Source organism: Bufo gargarizans, chromosome 4 (genome assembly GCF_014858855.1).
Source record: "Bufo gargarizans isolate SCDJY-AF-19 chromosome 4, ASM1485885v1, whole genome shotgun sequence".
NCBI classification, from domain to species: Eukaryota; Metazoa; Chordata; class Amphibia; order Anura; family Bufonidae; genus Bufo; species Bufo gargarizans.
This window is the reverse complement of record NC_058083.1, coordinates 396,755,068-396,774,878: the sequence shown is the minus strand read 5'-3', so window position 1 is coordinate 396,774,878 and position 19,811 is coordinate 396,755,068. Positions and strand designations below refer to the sequence as shown.

General features: G+C 46.5%; 1 protein-coding gene across 1 annotated transcript in view; it reads left to right on the top strand.

The window, feature by feature from the left end:
- The window catches only part of LOC122935456 (proton-coupled folate transporter-like), a 668,060-nt gene that overhangs the window by 393,081 nt on the left and 255,168 nt on the right, over window positions 1-19,811 (top strand). The window contains exon 6 of the mRNA XM_044291222.1: window positions 544-700. Within this exon, the coding sequence (XP_044147157.1) occupies window positions 544-700 (157 nt within the window). The remainder of the gene's footprint in view (window positions 1-543; window positions 701-19,811) is intronic.

The following is a 19,811-nucleotide window of genomic DNA, read 5'->3' as shown; positions in this document are numbered from 1 at the left end:
AAATTGTGTTTTATTTTCCAATTCCACTCCATTTGGATTTTTTTTACTGCTTCCCACTACATTTCATGCCATAATTAATGGTGGGATTAGAAAGTACATCTTATCCCACAAAAAATAAGCCCTCATACAGCTTGTGACTGGAATTTAAAAAGTTATGGCTCAATGAAAGTAGGGAAGAAAAATGAAAACGCAAAAACAAAGAAACCTCGGGTATCCTAAGGGTTAATGTTGTTTCCTTATAGCATTAAAATGTATTGGCTCTGTGGAGCCAAACTTAGTTTCACCCGAAATCGCACTACAATTTGGTCAATTGGGTTTGGAATTGGCTGCTTCACTATTATCCTTTATGGGCCAGAACATAGCTATGTTTCATATCGCTTGTCTAAAAGAGCCCTAAAGCACACTACTCTTTTATTGTTGTTCTACTGTTACTTGCGACTTACTAGAGTATAAGGTCAATTCTATTTAAGAGCAAACAAAACTGAAACAATTTTGTGGGTATTGTTATTGTTTTGTAAAACTTTGCTGTATGGTTTTCCTTAGGTGCAATGTTTTCCATAATGGCGTCAGTTGAAACTATATGTTTACTCTTTGGTGCAGCAATATTTAATGGAATTTACCCTGCTACACTATCAACATTTCCAGGAATGTGCTTCGTTATTATGGCAACATTCCAGATAATCACTTTTGTGTTGATTCAGTAAGTATTACGGCTTCAGAATTTTGCTTGTTTGCATATTCTTCCAGCATTTTACTTTGTATTTCTATTACTTTCGAATGAAAATGTATAAACTGAGATGCAACTAATATTTTCTGTAGGATTGTTTTCTGGCAAAATTTCAACTTGGCCCTTAGCAATATGTATATAATATTATTATCAGTCATTGTAGTAGTAATTTAGTATTTGCAGAATAATGTAATATTTGAATAGTTTCCATAAATTATTGTACTTAGTCACTAACAATAAACCTGGCTGAACTAGTGTCCTTTATATAATGTGACCTTTCTCTGTTGAAAGAAAAATATCTTCATCTGCATACATACACAATTTCCATTTTTCATTTTGTGCAATAAACTGAAGATTTTTATTTATTTTTTAGCTTTAAACAATTGTTGATTTCAATGTTTTAAAGGTGTTTGCAACGTTAAATAAAACCTCGGCAGCCCCCTTCTTCGAGCAAGGCACCCTGACGTGGACATAATGTTCCTGGCTACAGCAGTGATGTTCAGTGCACACCAGTAGCTGTACTACCAATCACTGGCATCAACAGTAGATTGGACATTACTGCTAAGGTCAATGATTGGCTGCAGCTATGACGTTCACAGAAAGTCACCACTGCACCCAAGAAAACAAACTGCAGTAGGAATGATGGGAGCATAGCCCAGGAAGAAGCAGGGGAAAAAAGGGATCAGTATTGATTCTTTTGTTATTTTAGACCATTTAGAGCAGGCATGGCCAACCTGTGGCTCTCCAGCTGTTGTAAAACTACAATTCACACCATGCCCTGCTGTAGGCTGATAGCTGTTTGCAGTCTGGGCATGCTGGGAGTTGTAGTTTTAGAGGGGCTGCCTGAGTGTTTATATAACTCGGACAACCCCTTTTAAGCATTGATGGTCTATCTCTCAGGACCCCCATTATTAGCACAATTCATGGTGTGGATATTGTTTGTAGGAGCAGATGTGTCTGGTTCAAAACTCATCCCTTCTGTGACTAAATGTAATTGAACAGCTGTACCAGACAAAACTGTCTATATGAAAATCTGCTGTGTCCGTATGAACCGTGGGAACACAGTAAGAGTAGGAGTATCCTAAGCTCTTTATTGTGCTGATCAATTGTAATTCTTTTTTTAGACTCCAAGGGATCTGGTGTAGATTAAATCTTGTTGAACAGCCGCCGGATCATGTGCCAAAATTATGAAGAGGCTAGTGCCTCTACATATCTTAGGCTACTTTCAAACTGGCGTTTTGGCTTTCCGTTTGTGAGATCTGTTCAGAGCTCACACAAGCGGTCCAAACGGATCAGTTTTGCCCTAATGCATTCTGAATGGATCAGTTTGCCTCAGTCTCCATTCCGCTTTGGAGGCGGACACTAAAACGTTGATTGCAGCGTTTTGGTGTCCGCCTGACGAAACTGAGCCAAACGGATCCTGGCACACAATGTAAGTCAATGGGGACCGATCCGTTTTCTATGACACAATCTGGCACAATTGAAAACAGATCCGTCCTCCTTTTAATGGTGTTCAAGACGGATCCGTCTTCGCTATGTTAAAGATAATACAAACTGATCCATTCTGAAAGGATGCATGCGGTTGTATTATCTGAACGGGTCCGCACCAAACGGGGGTGTGAAAGTAGCCTAAGGCGCATCAAACGCCAGCAGACATGGACTAAGACCAGCGTCTAAATTGATGGCCTTAGTAAATGCCAGCCTTAATGTTTATTCTATGTCTACTTTTAAATTGTCACTACCATGTCTTAAATTGTCACTACCATGGGGATAAGTGCGGAAGTATAATTTTATAAATGTTTTTAGTAATTGGACCAAGGATCTTTTATATAGGATGCAGATGTTCTGTTATCTACAGATCCAGCTCTCTCTAATGGCACATTGTATATATATTTTTTTTTATTCAACGAGAATAAAAGCTGAGTTTCTACATCTTATAATTTTTTTAGTAAATGCAAAAAATGTAATGTCATAAATTAAATTATACTAATCACAACACTGTTCATTATAGAAGAACAATTAAAATAGTAAAATAATAATTTCCATTAAATTACAGTAATTAAGGTCACCTGAGGAACCACACTGACTACCATTACCTGGGTCATATATGTACATATTTGAGTGGGGAAGGGGATTTGTCTTGGTGGTTTCAGTATTTTGCAATCTATTACAGTTCCACATGGTGGTTACCCAGGATCCCGAAAAGTAAGCCTGTCTCACTAGGGTGCTATTTAGGAGTGGGGAGGAGGATTTATATTAGTAGATTTAGTATTCTGCAGTTTCTTACAGTTGCACAGGGTAACACAGCTTTCTTAGGCTTGAAAGGCAAATCTGACTAGCTATGCTGCTAGTGAGGGGAAGAATTTATTCAGGTACACCTAGTATTTTGCAGTCCCTATTACAGCTACAGAGCACTAAATGACATCTATTAGAGGTGAGAAAATCGAAGTTGACGAAGTGGAATTAGATCAGAACTTCAGGAAAAATTAGATTTGCGCCAAATCCGAATTTCCTCACGCTTTGTGGTAAGATTTTTTTTCCCTAAAATGGCTGCTGCACGTGCGAGGACATTGAGCAAGGAACTCTGGGAAGGCGGGATGACCCATAATTCCATGCATGCAGCCAATCAGCAGCCAGCCAGCTCTGTGATGTCACAGCCCTATAAATAGCATCAGCCATCTTGGGTTCTGTCATTTTCCAATGTACTTAGTGCAGGGAGAGACGTCAGCAGGTGCTAGGGACAGTGCTAGAAAAAACTTAATTGTGCTAAAAAAAAGATTTACAAGTGCAAGCAAAGATTATTCAAGGTGTAGGGAAAGGATAGGGAGTAGTGTTGATCAAGCATGCTCGGCCGAACACCAGTTCGGCATATCGCGGTGTTCGGCCGAATACTGCATGTGCTCAAGCGCGATGCTTGAGTCTCCTCCACACTGCTATGCAGCCATTAACGTGCAGGTAAGTACTGCCACTCACTGTAATGCCATAGCCATGTTGGTTACAGGCATTACAGGTTTTGGCCGGCCGGAATGCATCATCGGGTGCTATAAAGCACCTGATGACACGTGGTTCAGCTCAGTGTTAGGTCTCATGCACACGACCGTTGTGTGCATCTGTGTCCATTCCGTCATTTTTCACAGTTTAGCGGAGGTCCCACTCATTTCTATGGAGCTATGAAAAAAAACTGATAGTCCTCCGTTTTTTCTCCGTGTCCGTGATCCGTGATTCCAGTCCGTCAAAAAATATAATCTGTCATATTCTTGTCAGTGGAAAATGGAGGACTGAGCCATTAAAGTCAATGGGTCCGTCCAAAAAAACGGATGCACAACTGGTATGTCATCCGTGTCCACGTCCGTTTTTTTCTACAAGACCTTGGTGCAATAAAATTACACTTTTCATTAACCTTCATTTTTTTCCCCCTGTCAGACAAAAAAAAAGGAAGACACAAGGAAACACAACTGAGGCAAAATCGGACACGGACCACTGAAGCCAAATCACTGACAGTGAAAAAACACTGTTTTTAAGGCCTTAGTCAGGGAGAGCTGTGCTGTAGAAGGGACAGATAGTGTAGGGAACTGATTCAATAGAATTTTTTTGTTTTGTTAGGCAGGGTTGGTGTTAGAGACCCAAAAGTCCCTTTAAGGTCTTTTGTTGTGTCTGTCAGCAATATAGATTTTTAGTGCAACCTGCACTAAATTGCGCGCAATTGTAGAGACCCAAAAGTTCTTTTAAGGACTATTGTTGTATCTGGTAGCAATATATATTTTTAGCGCAACCTGCACTAAATTGCGTGCAATTGTTTGACCACTACATTACTGCAGCTACATTACCTGCGCTACATCTCCTGTATAACGTTAGCGCATCCAAAATATCAGTGACATTCAGTGTAATTTTTTTGCTGCGGGTGACAGTGACATTACCTGTGCTACATCTCCTCTATAAAGTTTGCCCATCCTAAATATCAGTGACATTCAGTTACATTTTTTCGCTGCTGGTGACAGCAACATTACCTGTGCTACATCTCCTTTATAGCGTTCACAAATCCTAAATATCAGTGACATTCAGTCTAATTTATTTGCGCATGCACTTACAAAACCTGTGCTATTGTACGTGTGACATACTTGCAAGCATATATACCATTTAATATTCAGAAGGTGAGCAGTAAGGGACGTGGAAGTGGCTGTGCTGCTGATGGTGCCCGCAAAGGCCATGGCCCTGTGCATGGTGAAACTGTGCCTGCTGCCAGAACACAAGAAACACACTCATCCACGATACCTAACTTCATGTCCCAGTTTGCAGGGCGGTGCAGGACACCACTCTCAACGTCTCACCAGTGCAACCAGGTGGTCGGTTGGATTGCAGCAGATAATGCTTCCAGTCGGTTAGGCACCACCCTGTCTTCCACAAAGTCCAGTCTCAGTAGCCAAGAGTCTGGTCAACAGAAACCTCACTCTGATCCTCCTTCCTCTCACCATGGAGAGTCTTGGCAAATAAGTGTTTATACAGTGGGATATTACGAGGAGCTGTTTTCAGCACCATTCCTTGATCTGGCCCTCTCGCCAAGGCTGCTTGAAGAGGGACATGAGGAGATCTTGTGCCCTGATTCCCAAACTCTTGAGCATCCACAGTCAGAAAAAGATGACGGTGGGGAACGGCAATTAGTGTTTCACGAGGTGGATTATGATAATGAGACACAGTTGCCAATAAATCAACCACAATTTGTGTCTCAAGAGGTTCATGATGAGGATGAGACACAGTTGTCAATAAGTGAGGTTCTTGTTAGGTCAGTAAGGAAGTGGAAGATGAGGTGCTGGATGATGAAGTCACTGACCCAACCTGGGAAGGTGGCAAGCTGAGCGAGGACAGCAGTAGAGGGGGTGGATCCGCAGCACCGCAACAGGCTGGAAGAGGCAGTGGGGTGGTAAAAGGGAGAAGGCGGACCACACTAAACAGGCCTGCAACTGTTCCCCAGAGCATCCCCTTGCAGAAATCTCCCTTGCCAAGGGCTAGGTGTTCCGCAGTCTGTCGCTTTTTTTTTATTAAAGTTCGGACGATAAAAGAATTGTCATTTGCAACCTGTGCCGTACCAAAATGAGCAGGGGAGTGAACACTAGCGATCTCACCACCACCAGCATTATCCGCCACATGGCATAAAAGCAACATAATAGGTGGGCCGAACGCCTAGGTCCACAACCAGTGTCTGCAGGTCACACCACTGCCTCCTCTTCCCCTGTGTTACGTGCTGGCCAATCCCCTGTCCAAAACACAGGCCCGGATGCCTCCCGCCCTGCACCTGGACCTTTGCAAGCACCATCAGCTAGCACATCCACTTCTGTGTCCCAGCGCAGCGTACAGATGTCCATACCCCAGGCCTTTGAATGAAAGCGCAAATACCCAGTCACCCACCCACAGGCCATAGCTCTAAATGTGAATCATTCCAAATTGCTGGCCCTGGAAATGTTGCCATTTAGGCTTGTGGACACAGAGGCTTTCCGCAGCCTGATGGCAGCGGCCATCCCTCGTTACTCAGTGCCCAGCTACAACTATTTTGCCCGGTGTGCCGTCCCTGCCTTACACCAGCATGTCTCCTATAACATCACCCGTGCCATGACCCACACAGTTATTGGAAAGGTACACTTAACGACTGACACATGGACAAGTTCTTGTTGCCAGGGACATTACATTTCCCTGATGACACACTGGGTGAACGTTGTGGAGGCTGGGAGCAAGTCGTACTCTGGGATGGCAAAGGTGCTACCTACACCAAGGATTGCGGGCCCTACTTCCATCAAGATTTCCGCCACCCCCTACATTTGTGGCTGCAACCCCCCTTCTTCTCCTCCACCTCCTCCTCCACTTCCTCCTCTGAATTGTCATCTTGCAGCACCAGTCAGCTATCAGTCAGTAGCTGGAAGCAGTGTAGCACTGCAGTAAGGAAGCGGCAACAAGCCATGCTGAAGCGTATTTGCTTAGGTGACAAACCGCACACCACCGCAGAGCTGTGGCAGGGTATAAGGGACCAGACTGAGCTGTGGCTCTCTCCACTTAACCTAGAAACAGGCATGGTTGTGTCTGATAATGGCCATAACTTGGTGGCGGCTTTGGAGATCGGCAAGCTCACACACATACAATTATATGGGGGAGAAAAAAGAACTGGGTCGCACATCCACAGTGCTTGGCTTTGACCTAAAAGGTGTACAGCCCCCCGTATTGCATGCTGTACAAGAGGCATTAGTGTACATTTTGATCAAAAGGCATAAGCCCACTCACCACGTCAAGGAAGCCTCTATTGAGTGGGACCTACTCTGACAAAAGGGCGCAGCACGGTGCGATGACAAAGCGGTGATGTCCTGGTAGGCGGCGGGGCCCAGGAGTCAAAACAGCAACCATGCTGTCTGACAATGCCACCCATGGCACTGGGTCCCACCAACCCACCAGAACAGCACCACAAAAACAAAGGCCACCGCACAGTACTGCACCATGTGAACAGCTGTCTAACACAGCATGTCCATTACTATCAGGAGCTACAGGTCAATGACCACTATATGCAATCCTGTGTGATTAAAACCACCTGTGCCGAATGGGAGGAGTGCTGACGCCAGTAATAAAGAAGAAAGATTCAAATAACAATTATATGGGGGAGAAAAAAGAACTGGGTCGCACATCCACAGTGCTTGGCTTTGACCTAAAAGGTGTACAGCCCCCCGTATTGCATGCTGTACAAGAGGCATTAGTGTACATTTTGATCAAAAGGCATAAGCCCACTCACCACGTCAAGGAAGCCTCTATTGAGTGGGACCTACTCTGACAAAAGGGCGCAGCACGGTGCGATGACAAAGCGGTGATGTCCTGGTAGGCGGCGGGGCCCAGGAGTCAAAACAGCAACCATGCTGTCTGACAATGCCACCCATGGCACTGGGTCCCACCAACCCACCAGAACAGCACCACAAAAACAAAGGCCACCGCACAGTACTGCACCATGTGAACAGCTGTCTAACACAGCATGTCCATTACTATCAGGAGCTACAGGTCAATGACCACTATATGCAATCCTGTGTGATTAAAACCACCTGTGCCGAATGGGAGGAGTGCTGACGCCAGTAATAAAGAAGAAAGATTCAAATAACAATTATATGGGGGAGAAAAAAGAACTGGGTCGCACATCCACAGTGCTTGGCTTTGACCTAAAAGGTGTACAGCCCCCCGTATTGCATGCTGTACAAGAGGCATTAGTGTACATTTTGATCAAAAGGCATAAGCCCACTCACCACGTCAAGGAAGCCTCTATTGAGTGGGACCTACTCTGACAAAAGGGCGCAGCACGGTGCGATGACAAAGCGGTGATGTCCTGGTAGGCGGCGGGGCCCAGGAGTCAAAACAGCAACCATGCTGTCTGACAATGCCACCCATGGCACTGGGTCCCACCAACCCACCAGAACAGCACCACAAAAACAAAGGCCACCGCACAGTACTGCACCATGTGAACAGCTGTCTAACACAGCATGTCCATTACTATCAGGAGCTACAGGTCAATGACCACTATATGCAATCCTGTGTGATTAAAACCACCTGTGCCGAATGGGAGGAGTGCTGACGCCAGTAATAAAGAAGAAAGATTCAAATAACAATTATATGGGGGAGAAAAAAGAACTGGGTCGCACATCCACAGTGCTTGGCTTTGACCTAAAAGGTGTACAGCCCCCCGTATTGCATGCTGTACAAGAGGCATTAGTGTACATTTTGATCAAAAGGCATAAGCCCACTCACCACGTCAAGGAAGCCTCTATTGAGTGGGACCTACTCTGACAAAAGGGCGCAGCACGGTGCGATGACAAAGCGGTGATGTCCTGGTAGGCGGCGGGGCCCAGGAGTCAAAACAGCAACCATGCTGTCTGACAATGCCACCCATGGCACTGGGTCCCACCAACCCACCAGAACAGCACCACAAAAACAAAGGCCACCGCACAGTACTGCACCATGTGAACAGCTGTCTAACACAGCATGTCCATTACTATCAGGAGCTACAGGTCAATGACCACTATATGCAATCCTGTGTGATTAAAACCACCTGTGCCGAATGGGAGGAGTGCTGACGCCAGTAATAAAGAAGAAAGATTCAAATAACAATTATATGGGGGAGAAAAAAGAACTGGGTCGCACATCCACAGTGCTTGGCTTTGACCTAAAAGGTGTACAGCCCCCCGTATTGCATGCTGTACAAGAGGCATTAGTGTACATTTTGATCAAAAGGCATAAGCCCACTCACCACGTCAAGGAAGCCTCTATTGAGTGGGACCTACTCTGACAAAAGGGCGCAGCACGGTGCGATGACAAAGCGGTGATGTCCTGGTAGGCGGCGGGGCCCAGGAGTCAAAACAGCAACCATGCTGTCTGACAATGCCACCCATGGCACTGGGTCCCACCAACCCACCAGAACAGCACCACAAAAACAAAGGCCACCGCACAGTACTGCACCATGTGAACAGCTGTCTAACACAGCATGTCCATTACTATCAGGAGCTACAGGTCAATGACCACTATATGCAATCCTGTGTGATTAAAACCACCTGTGCCGAATGGGAGGAGTGCTGACGCCAGTAATAAAGAAGAAAGATTCAAATAACAATTATATGGGGGAGAAAAAAGAACTGGGTCGCACATCCACAGTGCTTGGCTTTGACCTAAAAGGTGTACAGCCCCCCGTATTGCATGCTGTACAAGAGGCATTAGTGTACATTTTGATCAAAAGGCATAAGCCCACTCACCACGTCAAGGAAGCCTCTATTGAGTGGGACCTACTCTGACAAAAGGGCGCAGCACGGTGCGATGACAAAGCGGTGATGTCCTGGTAGGCGGCGGGGCCCAGGAGTCAAAACAGCAACCATGCTGTCTGACAATGCCACCCATGGCACTGGGTCCCACCAACCCACCAGAACAGCACCACAAAAACAAAGGCCACCGCACAGTACTGCACCATGTGAACAGCTGTCTAACACAGCATGTCCATTACTATCAGGAGCTACAGGTCAATGACCACTATATGCAATCCTGTGTGATTAAAACCACCTGTGCCGAATGGGAGGAGTGCTGACGCCAGTAATAAAGAAGAAAGATTCAAATAACAATTATATGGGGGAGAAAAAAGAACTGGGTCGCACATCCACAGTGCTTGGCTTTGACCTAAAAGGTGTACAGCCCCCCGTATTGCATGCTGTACAAGAGGCATTAGTGTACATTTTGATCAAAAGGCATAAGCCCACTCACCACGTCAAGGAAGCCTCTATTGAGTGGGACCTACTCTGACAAAAGGGCGCAGCACGGTGCGATGACAAAGCGGTGATGTCCTGGTAGGCGGCGGGGCCCAGGAGTCAAAACAGCAACCATGCTGTCTGACAATGCCACCCATGGCACTGGGTCCCACCAACCCACCAGAACAGCACCACAAAAACAAAGGCCACCGCACAGTACTGCACCATGTGAACAGCTGTCTAACACAGCATGTCCATTACTATCAGGAGCTACAGGTCAATGACCACTATATGCAATCCTGTGTGATTAAAACCACCTGTGCCGAATGGGAGGAGTGCTGACGCCAGTAATAAAGAAGAAAGATTCAAATAACAATTATATGGGGGAGAAAAAAGAACTGGGTCGCACATCCACAGTGCTTGGCTTTGACCTAAAAGGTGTACAGCCCCCCGTATTGCATGCTGTACAAGAGGCATTAGTGTACATTTTGATCAAAAGGCATAAGCCCACTCACCACGTCAAGGAAGCCTCTATTGAGTGGGACCTACTCTGACAAAAGGGCGCAGCACGGTGCGATGACAAAGCGGTGATGTCCTGGTAGGCGGCGGGGCCCAGGAGTCAAAACAGCAACCATGCTGTCTGACAATGCCACCCATGGCACTGGGTCCCACCAACCCACCAGAACAGCACCACAAAAACAAAGGCCACCGCACAGTACTGCACCATGTGAACAGCTGTCTAACACAGCATGTCCATTACTATCAGGAGCTACAGGTCAATGACCACTATATGCAATCCTGTGTGATTAAAACCACCTGTGCCGAATGGGAGGAGTGCTGACGCCAGTAATAAAGAAGAAAGATTCAAATAACAATTATATGGGGGAGAAAAAAGAACTGGGTCGCACATCCACAGTGCTTGGCTTTGACCTAAAAGGTGTACAGCCCCCCGTATTGCATGCTGTACAAGAGGCATTAGTGTACATTTTGATAAAAAAGGCATAAGCCCACTCACCACGTCAAGGAAGCCTCTATTGAGTGGGACCTACTCTGACAAAAGGGCGCAGCACGGTGCGATGACAAAGCGGTGATGTCCTGGTAGGCGGCGGGGCCCAGGAGTCAAAACAGCAACCATGCTGTCTGACAATGCCACCCATGGCACTGGGTCCCACCAACCCACCAGAACAGCACCACAAAAACAAAGGCCACCGCACAGTACTGCACCATGTGAACAGCTGTCTAACACAGCATGTCCATTACTATCAGGAGCTACAGGTCAATGACCACTATATGCAATCCTGTGTGATTAAAACCACCTGTGCCGAATGGGAGGAGTGCTGACGCCAGTAATAAAGAAGAAAGATTCAAATAACAATTATATGGGGGAGAAAAAAGAACTGGGTCGCACATCCACAGTGCTTGGCTTTGACCTAAAAGGTGTACAGCCCCCCGTATTGCATGCTGTACAAGAGGCATTAGTGTACATTTTGATCAAAAGGCATAAGCCCACTCACCACGTCAAGGAAGCCTCTATTGAGTGGGACCTACTCTGACAAAAGGGCGCAGCACGGTGCGATGACAAAGCGGTGATGTCCTGGTAGGCGGCGGGGCCCAGGAGTCAAAACAGCAACCATGCTGTCTGACAATGCCACCCATGGCACTGGGTCCCACCAACCCACCAGAACAGCACCACAAAAACAAAGGCCACCGCACAGTACTGCACCATGTGAACAGCTGTCTAACACAGCATGTCCATTACTATCAGGAGCTACAGGTCAATGACCACTATATGCAATCCTGTGTGATTAAAACCACCTGTGCCGAATGGGAGGAGTGCTGACGCCAGTAATAAAGAAGAAAGATTCAAATAACAATTATATGGGGGAGAAAAAAGAACTGGGTCGCACATCCACAGTGCTTGGCTTTGACCTAAAAGGTGTACAGCCCCCCGTATTGCATGCTGTACAAGAGGCATTAGTGTACATTTTGATCAAAAGGCATAAGCCCACTCACCACGTCAAGGAAGCCTCTATTGAGTGGGACCTACTCTGACAAAAGGGCGCAGCACGGTGCGATGACAAAGCGGTGATGTCCTGGTAGGCGGCGGGGCCCAGGAGTCAAAACAGGACCCACTCATTGAGGCGACCTTGACGCGGTGAGTGGGCTTACGCCTTTTGATCAAAATGTACACTAATGCCTCATTTAGCGAATAGCATAGAGGTGGTACACATGCGCTATTTAGTGCTGTCTCTTGCAGAAGTGCAGGGATGAGATCATAGCGTTTGCAGTGGATGTGCGATCCATTTCCTTTTTTTCTCAAATTGTTTATTATTATATAGAGCTTCTGTCCCTGGGTCAGCACTCCGTCCACTAGTCAGGTGATTTTAATTAGCCCAGTATCCTGTAGTAAGGGTTAAATTAGCCTATCATGCTCTCAGTTGGAGTTCCTGTGAGCTTCAGAGCAGGTGAGCTTAGACAACTGTTCACATGGTGCGGTGCTGCACGGGGGCCGCTGTGCTGTTTTCCTGGCTGGTTGGTGGGGCCCAGAGCTAGGTCTGGCATGGTCAGACAGCAGGGGTGCTGTTTGGCCACTGGGTCCCGCCGCTGGCCGGGATGGCGCCACAGCGCTGGTGGTCGCCGTGCAGCGCCGCGCCAATTTTAGGTTAGGACCCACTCATTGAGGCGACCTTGACGCGGTGAGTGGGCTTACGCCTTTTGATCAAAATGTACACTAATGCCTCATTTAGCGAATAGCATAGAGGTGGTACACATGCGCTATTTAGTGCTGTCTCTTGCAGAAGTGCAGGGATGAGATCATAGCGTTTGCAGTGGATGTGCGATCCATTTCCTTTTTTTCTCAAATTGTTTATTATTATATAGAGCTTCTGTCCCTGGGTCAGCACTCCGTCCACTAGTCAGGTGATTTTAATTAGCCCAGTATCCTGTAGTAAGGGTTAAATTAGCCTATCATGCTCTCAGTTGGAGTTCCTGTGAGCTTCAGAGCAGGTGAGCTTAGACAACTGTTCACATGGTGCGGTGCTGCACGGGGGCCGCTGTGCTGTTTTCCTGGCTGGTTGGTGGGGCCCAGAGCTAGGTCTGGCATGGTCAGACAGCAGGGGTGCTGTTTGGCCACTGGGTCCCGCCGCTGGCCGGGATGGCGCCACAGCGCTGGTGGTCGCCGTGCAGCGCCGCGCCAATTTTAGGTTAGGACCCACTCATTGAGGCGACCTTGACGCGGTGAGTGGGCTTACGCCTTTTGATCAAAATGTACACTAATGCCTCATTTAGCGAATAGCATAGAGGTGGTACACATGCGCTATTTAGTGCTGTCTCTTGCAGAAGTGCAGGGATGAGATCATAGCGTTTGCAGTGGATGTGCGATCCATTTCCTTTTTTTCTCAAATTGTTTATTATTATATAGAGCTTCTGTCCCTGGGTCAGCACTCCGTCCACTAGTCAGGTGATTTTAATTAGCCCAGTATCCTGTAGTAAGGGTTAAATTAGCCTATCATGCTCTCAGTTGGAGTTCCTGTGAGCTTCAGAGCAGGTGAGCTTAGACAACTGTTCACATGGTGCGGTGCTGCACGGGGGCCGCTGTGCTGTTTTCCTGGCTGGTTGGTGGGGCCCAGAGCTAGGTCTGGCATGGTCAGACAGCAGGGGTGCTGTTTGGCCACTGGGTCCCGCCGCTGGCCGGGATGGCGCCACAGCGCTGGTGGTCGCCGTGCAGCGCCGCGCCAATTTTAGGTTAGGACCCACTCATTGAGGCGACCTTGACGCGGTGAGTGGGCTTACGCCTTTTGATCAAAATGTACACTAATGCCTCATTTAGCGAATAGCATAGAGGTGGTACACATGCGCTATTTAGTGCTGTCTCTTGCAGAAGTGCAGGGATGAGATCATAGCGTTTGCAGTGGATGTGCGATCCATTTCCTTTTTTTCTCAAATTGTTTATTATTATATAGAGCTTCTGTCCCTGGGTCAGCACTCCGTCCACTAGTCAGGTGATTTTAATTAGCCCAGTATCCTGTAGTAAGGGTTAAATTAGCCTATCATGCTCTCAGTTGGAGTTCCTGTGAGCTTCAGAGCAGGTGAGCTTAGACAACTGTTCACATGGTGCGGTGCTGCACGGGGGCCGCTGTGCTGTTTTCCTGGCTGGTTGGTGGGGCCCAGAGCTAGGTCTGGCATGGTCAGACAGCAGGGGTGCTGTTTGGCCACTGGGTCCCGCCGCTGGCCGGGATGGCGCCACAGCGCTGGTGGTCGCCGTGCAGCGCCGCGCCAATTTTAGGTTAGGACCCACTCATTGAGGCGACCTTGACGCGGTGAGTGGGCTTACGCCTTTTGATCAAAATGTACACTAATGCCTCATTTAGCGAATAGCATAGAGGTGGTACACATGCGCTATTTAGTGCTGTCTCTTGCAGAAGTGCAGGGATGAGATCATAGCGTTTGCAGTGGATGTGCGATCCATTTCCTTTTTTTCTCAAATTGTTTATCACACACATACAATGCCTAGCCCACGTGTTCAACTTAGTGGTTCAGCGGTTTCTCAAAACCTGCCCCAATTTGCCTGAGCTACTGGTGAAGGTGCGCCACATGTGTGCCCATTTCCAAAAGACATCTACAGCTGCCGCTGGTTTGGCAACGCTGTTGTGCGATGTGAGCATGCGCTGGAACTCCACGTTCCACATATTGGCCAGGCTTTGTGAGCAGCAGAGGGCAGTTGTGGAATACCAGCTGCAACATGGTCGTCACCTTTCCAGTCAGCTTCCGCTCTTCACAAGCGACGAGTGGGCATAATTGTCTGACCTCTGTGAGTTGTTACGCAACTTTGAGGAATAAACACAGATGGTGAGCGGTGATGCTGCTATTATCAGAGTAACCATCCCACTTCTGTGTCTACTGAAACACTCGCTGCTCACAATGAAGTTGGATGATGATGAGGAGCAGGAGTAGGAGACGGTTGCCTCCGCTACAGAGGGTAGTACCCATAGCAGGTAAACTCTATCTGTTCAGTGTGGATCGGCAGAAGAAGAAGAAGAGGATGTGGAGATTGAGAGTTATCCTCCTAATGAGGACAGCAAAGTCTTGTCTGTTGGGACTCTGGCACACATGGCTGATTTTATTTTATGCTGCATTTCCCGTGACCCTCGTGTTGTACGCAATTTGGCCAATTACTGGTTGTTCACCCTTCTCGACCCCCGCTACAAAGAGAACTTCTCATCTCTCATTCCTGTGGTGGAGAGTACTAGCAAAATGGTGCAATACCAGAAGGTCCTTGTGGAAAAAGTGCTCCAAAAATTTCCAGCTGACAACACTGGCGGCAGAGTACATAGTTCCTTGGGCAACCGAGAAGGGGGGACGAGGGGAACACACAGCAGTTCCAACATAGGCAGGGAAACACTCTCCAAGGCTTGGGACAGTTTCATGACACCCCGCAAGCACCCTCACCCTGATGTGTGGCCTTCTGTGACAAGGAGGGAAACATTTTGGAAGATTGTGAAGGAGTACTTAGCAGACCGTGTCTGTGTCCTCAATGATCCCTCTGTGCCTTACAACTATTGGGTGTCCAAGCTGGACATGTGGCACAAACAGGCGCTCTACGCCTTGGAGGTGCTGGCCTGCCCTGCCACCAGCGTTTTGTCAGAGTGGGTATTTAGTGATGCTGGGGGCATAATAACTAATAAGCGCTTCCAACTGTCAACTGAAAATGCTGACCGATTGACTCTTATCAAAATGAACAAGCCCTGGATTGCCCCTGACTTCTCTACTTAACCAGAGGAAAGTGGCTGAACATAAAGGCACTTCAAATGTGGCTTTTATGGTGTATTGAATACACTGTATTCCAATGTACCCCTTCCACCACAAAAAAGTGCATATGGTTCAATCTTCCTTTTCTCGTCCTCCTCTTCCATCACATCAACATGCTTATTAGGCTGCCCTTGCTCTTAATGTTTGAGAGGGTCAGCTCAGCAGTAGGCCCTCAACCATAATTTTTTCAATGGTCAGCTCAGAAGCAGGCCCTCGCCCATAATTTTTTCCATGGTCAGATCAGCAGTAGGCACTCGCCCCTAATGTTTTAGGGAGTCAGCTCAGTAGCAGACCCTCAACCATAATTTTTTGGATGGTCAGCTCAGCAGCAGGCCCTCGCCCATAATTTTTTCCATGGTCAGCTCAGAAGCAGGCCCTCGTCCATAATTTTTTCCATGGTCAGCTCAGCAGCAGGCCCTCATCCCTAATGTTTTAGAGTCAGCTCAGCAGCAGACCCTCACCCCTAATGTTTTAGATGGTCAGCTCAGCAGCAGGCCCTCACCCATTATGTTTTAGATGGTCAGCTTGGCAGCAGGCCCCCACCCATAATGTTTTAGATGGTCACCTCAGCAGCAGGCCCTCACCCATAATTTTTTCCATGGTTTAGATAAGCAGCAGGCCCTCGCCCCTAATGTTTTAGAGGGTCAGCTCAGCAGTAGGCCCTGTTGGACGGACTGTTTTAACAGAGACGTTCAGATGAGTGATCTGAGAGCCTCTTTTGGTTTCACTTTGTTTGTGTGTTGCTGGTATGTTCACACCTCCTGTTTAGGTGTGGATTATGTGACCTTTACCTCTCCCTATTTAGTCTGAATTTACCCATCACTCCTTACTCTGGATAGCTTCATTTGGTTTTGGAAGAGTTGGAGTGTGGTTCTTGTTGAAGTCCTGTTCATCCATCATCCTCAGAAGTTAATTGCTTCCCTCCCCCCTTGTTGTTTACTAGGCCTCAGCGAGACACTGGTTCCTTTACCAGGGAAGGAACGGGTTGTCTCTGACCTGTCATTACCTTCAGAGCATCTGAGGATCACCAGGGTTTTCTAGGTTCCTGTGTATGGGCATCTCTACCATCGAGAGGTGCCCATACGGATAGGAATTAGGGCGAGGAGGAGGATTCTATAGGTGGTGACTAGGGATGAGCGAACCCGAACTGTATAGTTCGGGTAAGTACCGAATTTTGGGGTGTCCGTGACACGGACCCGAACCCGGACATTTTCGTAAAAGTCTGGGTTTAGGTTCGGTGTTCGTCGCTTTCTTGGCGCTTTTTGAAAGGCTGCAAAGCAGCCAATCAACAAGCGTCATACTACTTGCCCCAAGAGGCCGTCACAGCCATGCCTACTATTGGCATGGCTGTGATTTGCCAGAGCACCATGTGACCCAGCCTCTATTTCCCGTCACTGTGCTCTGATCAGCATAGGGAGAGGTTGCAGCTGCGACGTTAGGGCAAGATTAGGCAGTGATTAACTCCTCCAAAAGACTTCATTCAGAGATCAATCTGCAGCTGTGGATGATTGAACTGCTGCTATTGAATTGCTCACTGTTTTTAGGCTGCCCAGAGCGTTTTTCAGTCACTTTTTTCTCGGGTGATCGGCGGCCATTTTGTGTCTTGTGGTGTGCCAGCACAAGCTGCCACCAAGTGCATTTAACCTTCAATGGTGTGGTTGTTTTTTGGCTAAATCCTACATCATGGTCAAGCTGTCACACCAAGTGCATTTAACCAGCAATAGTGTGGTTATTTTTTGGCCATATACTACATCAGGGGCAAGCTGAGCCTGTCACCAAGTGCATTTAACCCTCAATGGTGCGGTTGTTTTTTGGCTAAATCCTACATCAGGGTCAATCTGTCACACCAAGTGCATTTAACCAGCAATAGTGTGGTTATTTTTTGGCCATATACTACATCAGGGGCAAGCTGAGCCTGTCACCAAGTACATTTAACCCTCAATGGTGTGGTTGTTTTTTGGCTAAATCCTACATCAGGGTCAAGCTGTCACACCAAGTGCATTTAACCATCAATAGTCTGGTTATTTTTTGGCCATATACTACATCAGGGGCAAGCTGAGCCTGTCACCAAGTGCATTTAACCCTCAATAGTGTGGTTGGTCAAGCTGTCACACCAAGTGCATTTAACCATCAATAGTGTGGTCAGTAAACCTATACCTGTCACCCAGTGCCTAAATAATAGGCCTCAAATTTATATCCAGCTAAATCTGTCGTTACTGCTGTACTGCTGTGGCTGGTCAAGTTATTTAGTGTCCGTCAAAGCACAGTTTTTGTTCTGGGTTGAAATACAATTCCCAATTTAGCAATTTCCTAATTTAGTGGTTTCTGCTGTATCAGAGCTATTTTAAATCTATCCCTAAAAGGGTATATAAGATTCAAGGTGCACATAGGGTCATTCTGAATAACTTCACACACACGCTACTGTGCATTTCCAAGTCTAATTCTGTCAGTAAACCTATACCTGTCAGCCAGCGCCTAAATACTAGGCCTCAAATTTATATCCAGCTAAATCTGTCGTCACTGCTGTACTGCTGTGGCTGGTCAAGTTATTTAGTGTCCGTCAAAGCACATTTTTTGTTTCTGGGTTGAAATACAATTCCCAATTTAGCAATTTCCTAATTTAGTGGTTTCTGCTGTATCAGAGCTATTTTAAATCTATCCCTAAAAGGGTATATTAGATTCAAGGTGCACATAGGGTCATTCTGAAAAACTTCACACACACGCTACTGTGCATTTCCAAGTCTAATTCTGTCAGCAAACCTATACCTGTCACCCAGCGCCTAAATAATAGGCCTTAAATTTATATCCAGCTAAATCTTTTGTTACTGCTGTACTGCTGTGGCTGGTCAAGTTATTTAGTGTCCGTCAAAGCACATTTTTTGTTCTGGGTTGAAATACAATTCCCAATTTAGCAATTTCCTAATTTAGTGGTTTCTGCTGTATCAGAGCTATTTGAAATCTATCCCTAAAAGGGTATATAAGATTCAAGGTGCACATAGGGTCATTCTGAATAATTTCACACACACGCTACTGTGCATTTCCAAGTCTAATTCTGTCAGTAAACCTATACCTGTCACCCAGCGCCTAAATACTAGGCCTCCAATTTATATCCAGCTAAATCTGTCGTTACTGCTGTGCTGCTGTGGCTGGTCAAGTTATTTAGTGTCCGTCAAAGCACATTTTTTGTTCTGGGTTGAAATACAATTCCCAATTTAGCAATTTCCTAATTTAGTGGTTTCTGCTGTATCAGAGCTATTTTAAATCTATCCCTAAAAGGGTATATTAGATTCAAGGTGCACATAGGGTCATTCTGAATTTCTTCACACACACGCTACTGTGCATTGCCAAGTCTAATTCTGTCAGTAAACCTATACCTGTCACCCAGCACCTAAATACTAGGCCTCAAATTTATATCCAGCTAAATCTGTCGTTACTGCTGTACTGCTGTGGCTGGTCAAGTTATTTAGTGTCCGTCAAAGCACAGTTTTTGTTCTGGGTTGAAATACAATTCCCAATTTAGCAATTTCCTAATTTAGTGGTTTCTGCTGTATCAGAGCTATTTTAAATCTACCCCTAAAAGGGTATATAAGATTCAAGGTGCACATAGGGTCATTCTGAATAACTTCACACACACGCTACTGTGCATTTCCAAGTCTAATTCTGTCAGTAAACGTATACCTGTCACCCAGCGCCTAAATAATAGGCCTCAAATTTATATCCAGCTAAATCTGTTGTTATTGCTGTGCCTGTATTAGTGTAATACGGTACCTAAATAGATAGCCAGATAGTGTTAGGTGTCTGTGAAAAAAGGCCTGAATTTGAATTCAATACATTGGGCCAAATAATATTTTTCTTATTGTGGTGAACGGTAACAATGAGGAAAACATCTAGTAAGGGACGCGGACGCGGACATGGTCGTGGTGGTGTTAGTGGACCCTCTGGTGCTGGGAGAGGACGTGGCCGTTCTGCCACAGCCACACGTCCTAGTGTACCAACTACCTCAGGTCCCAGTAGCCGCCATAATTTACAGC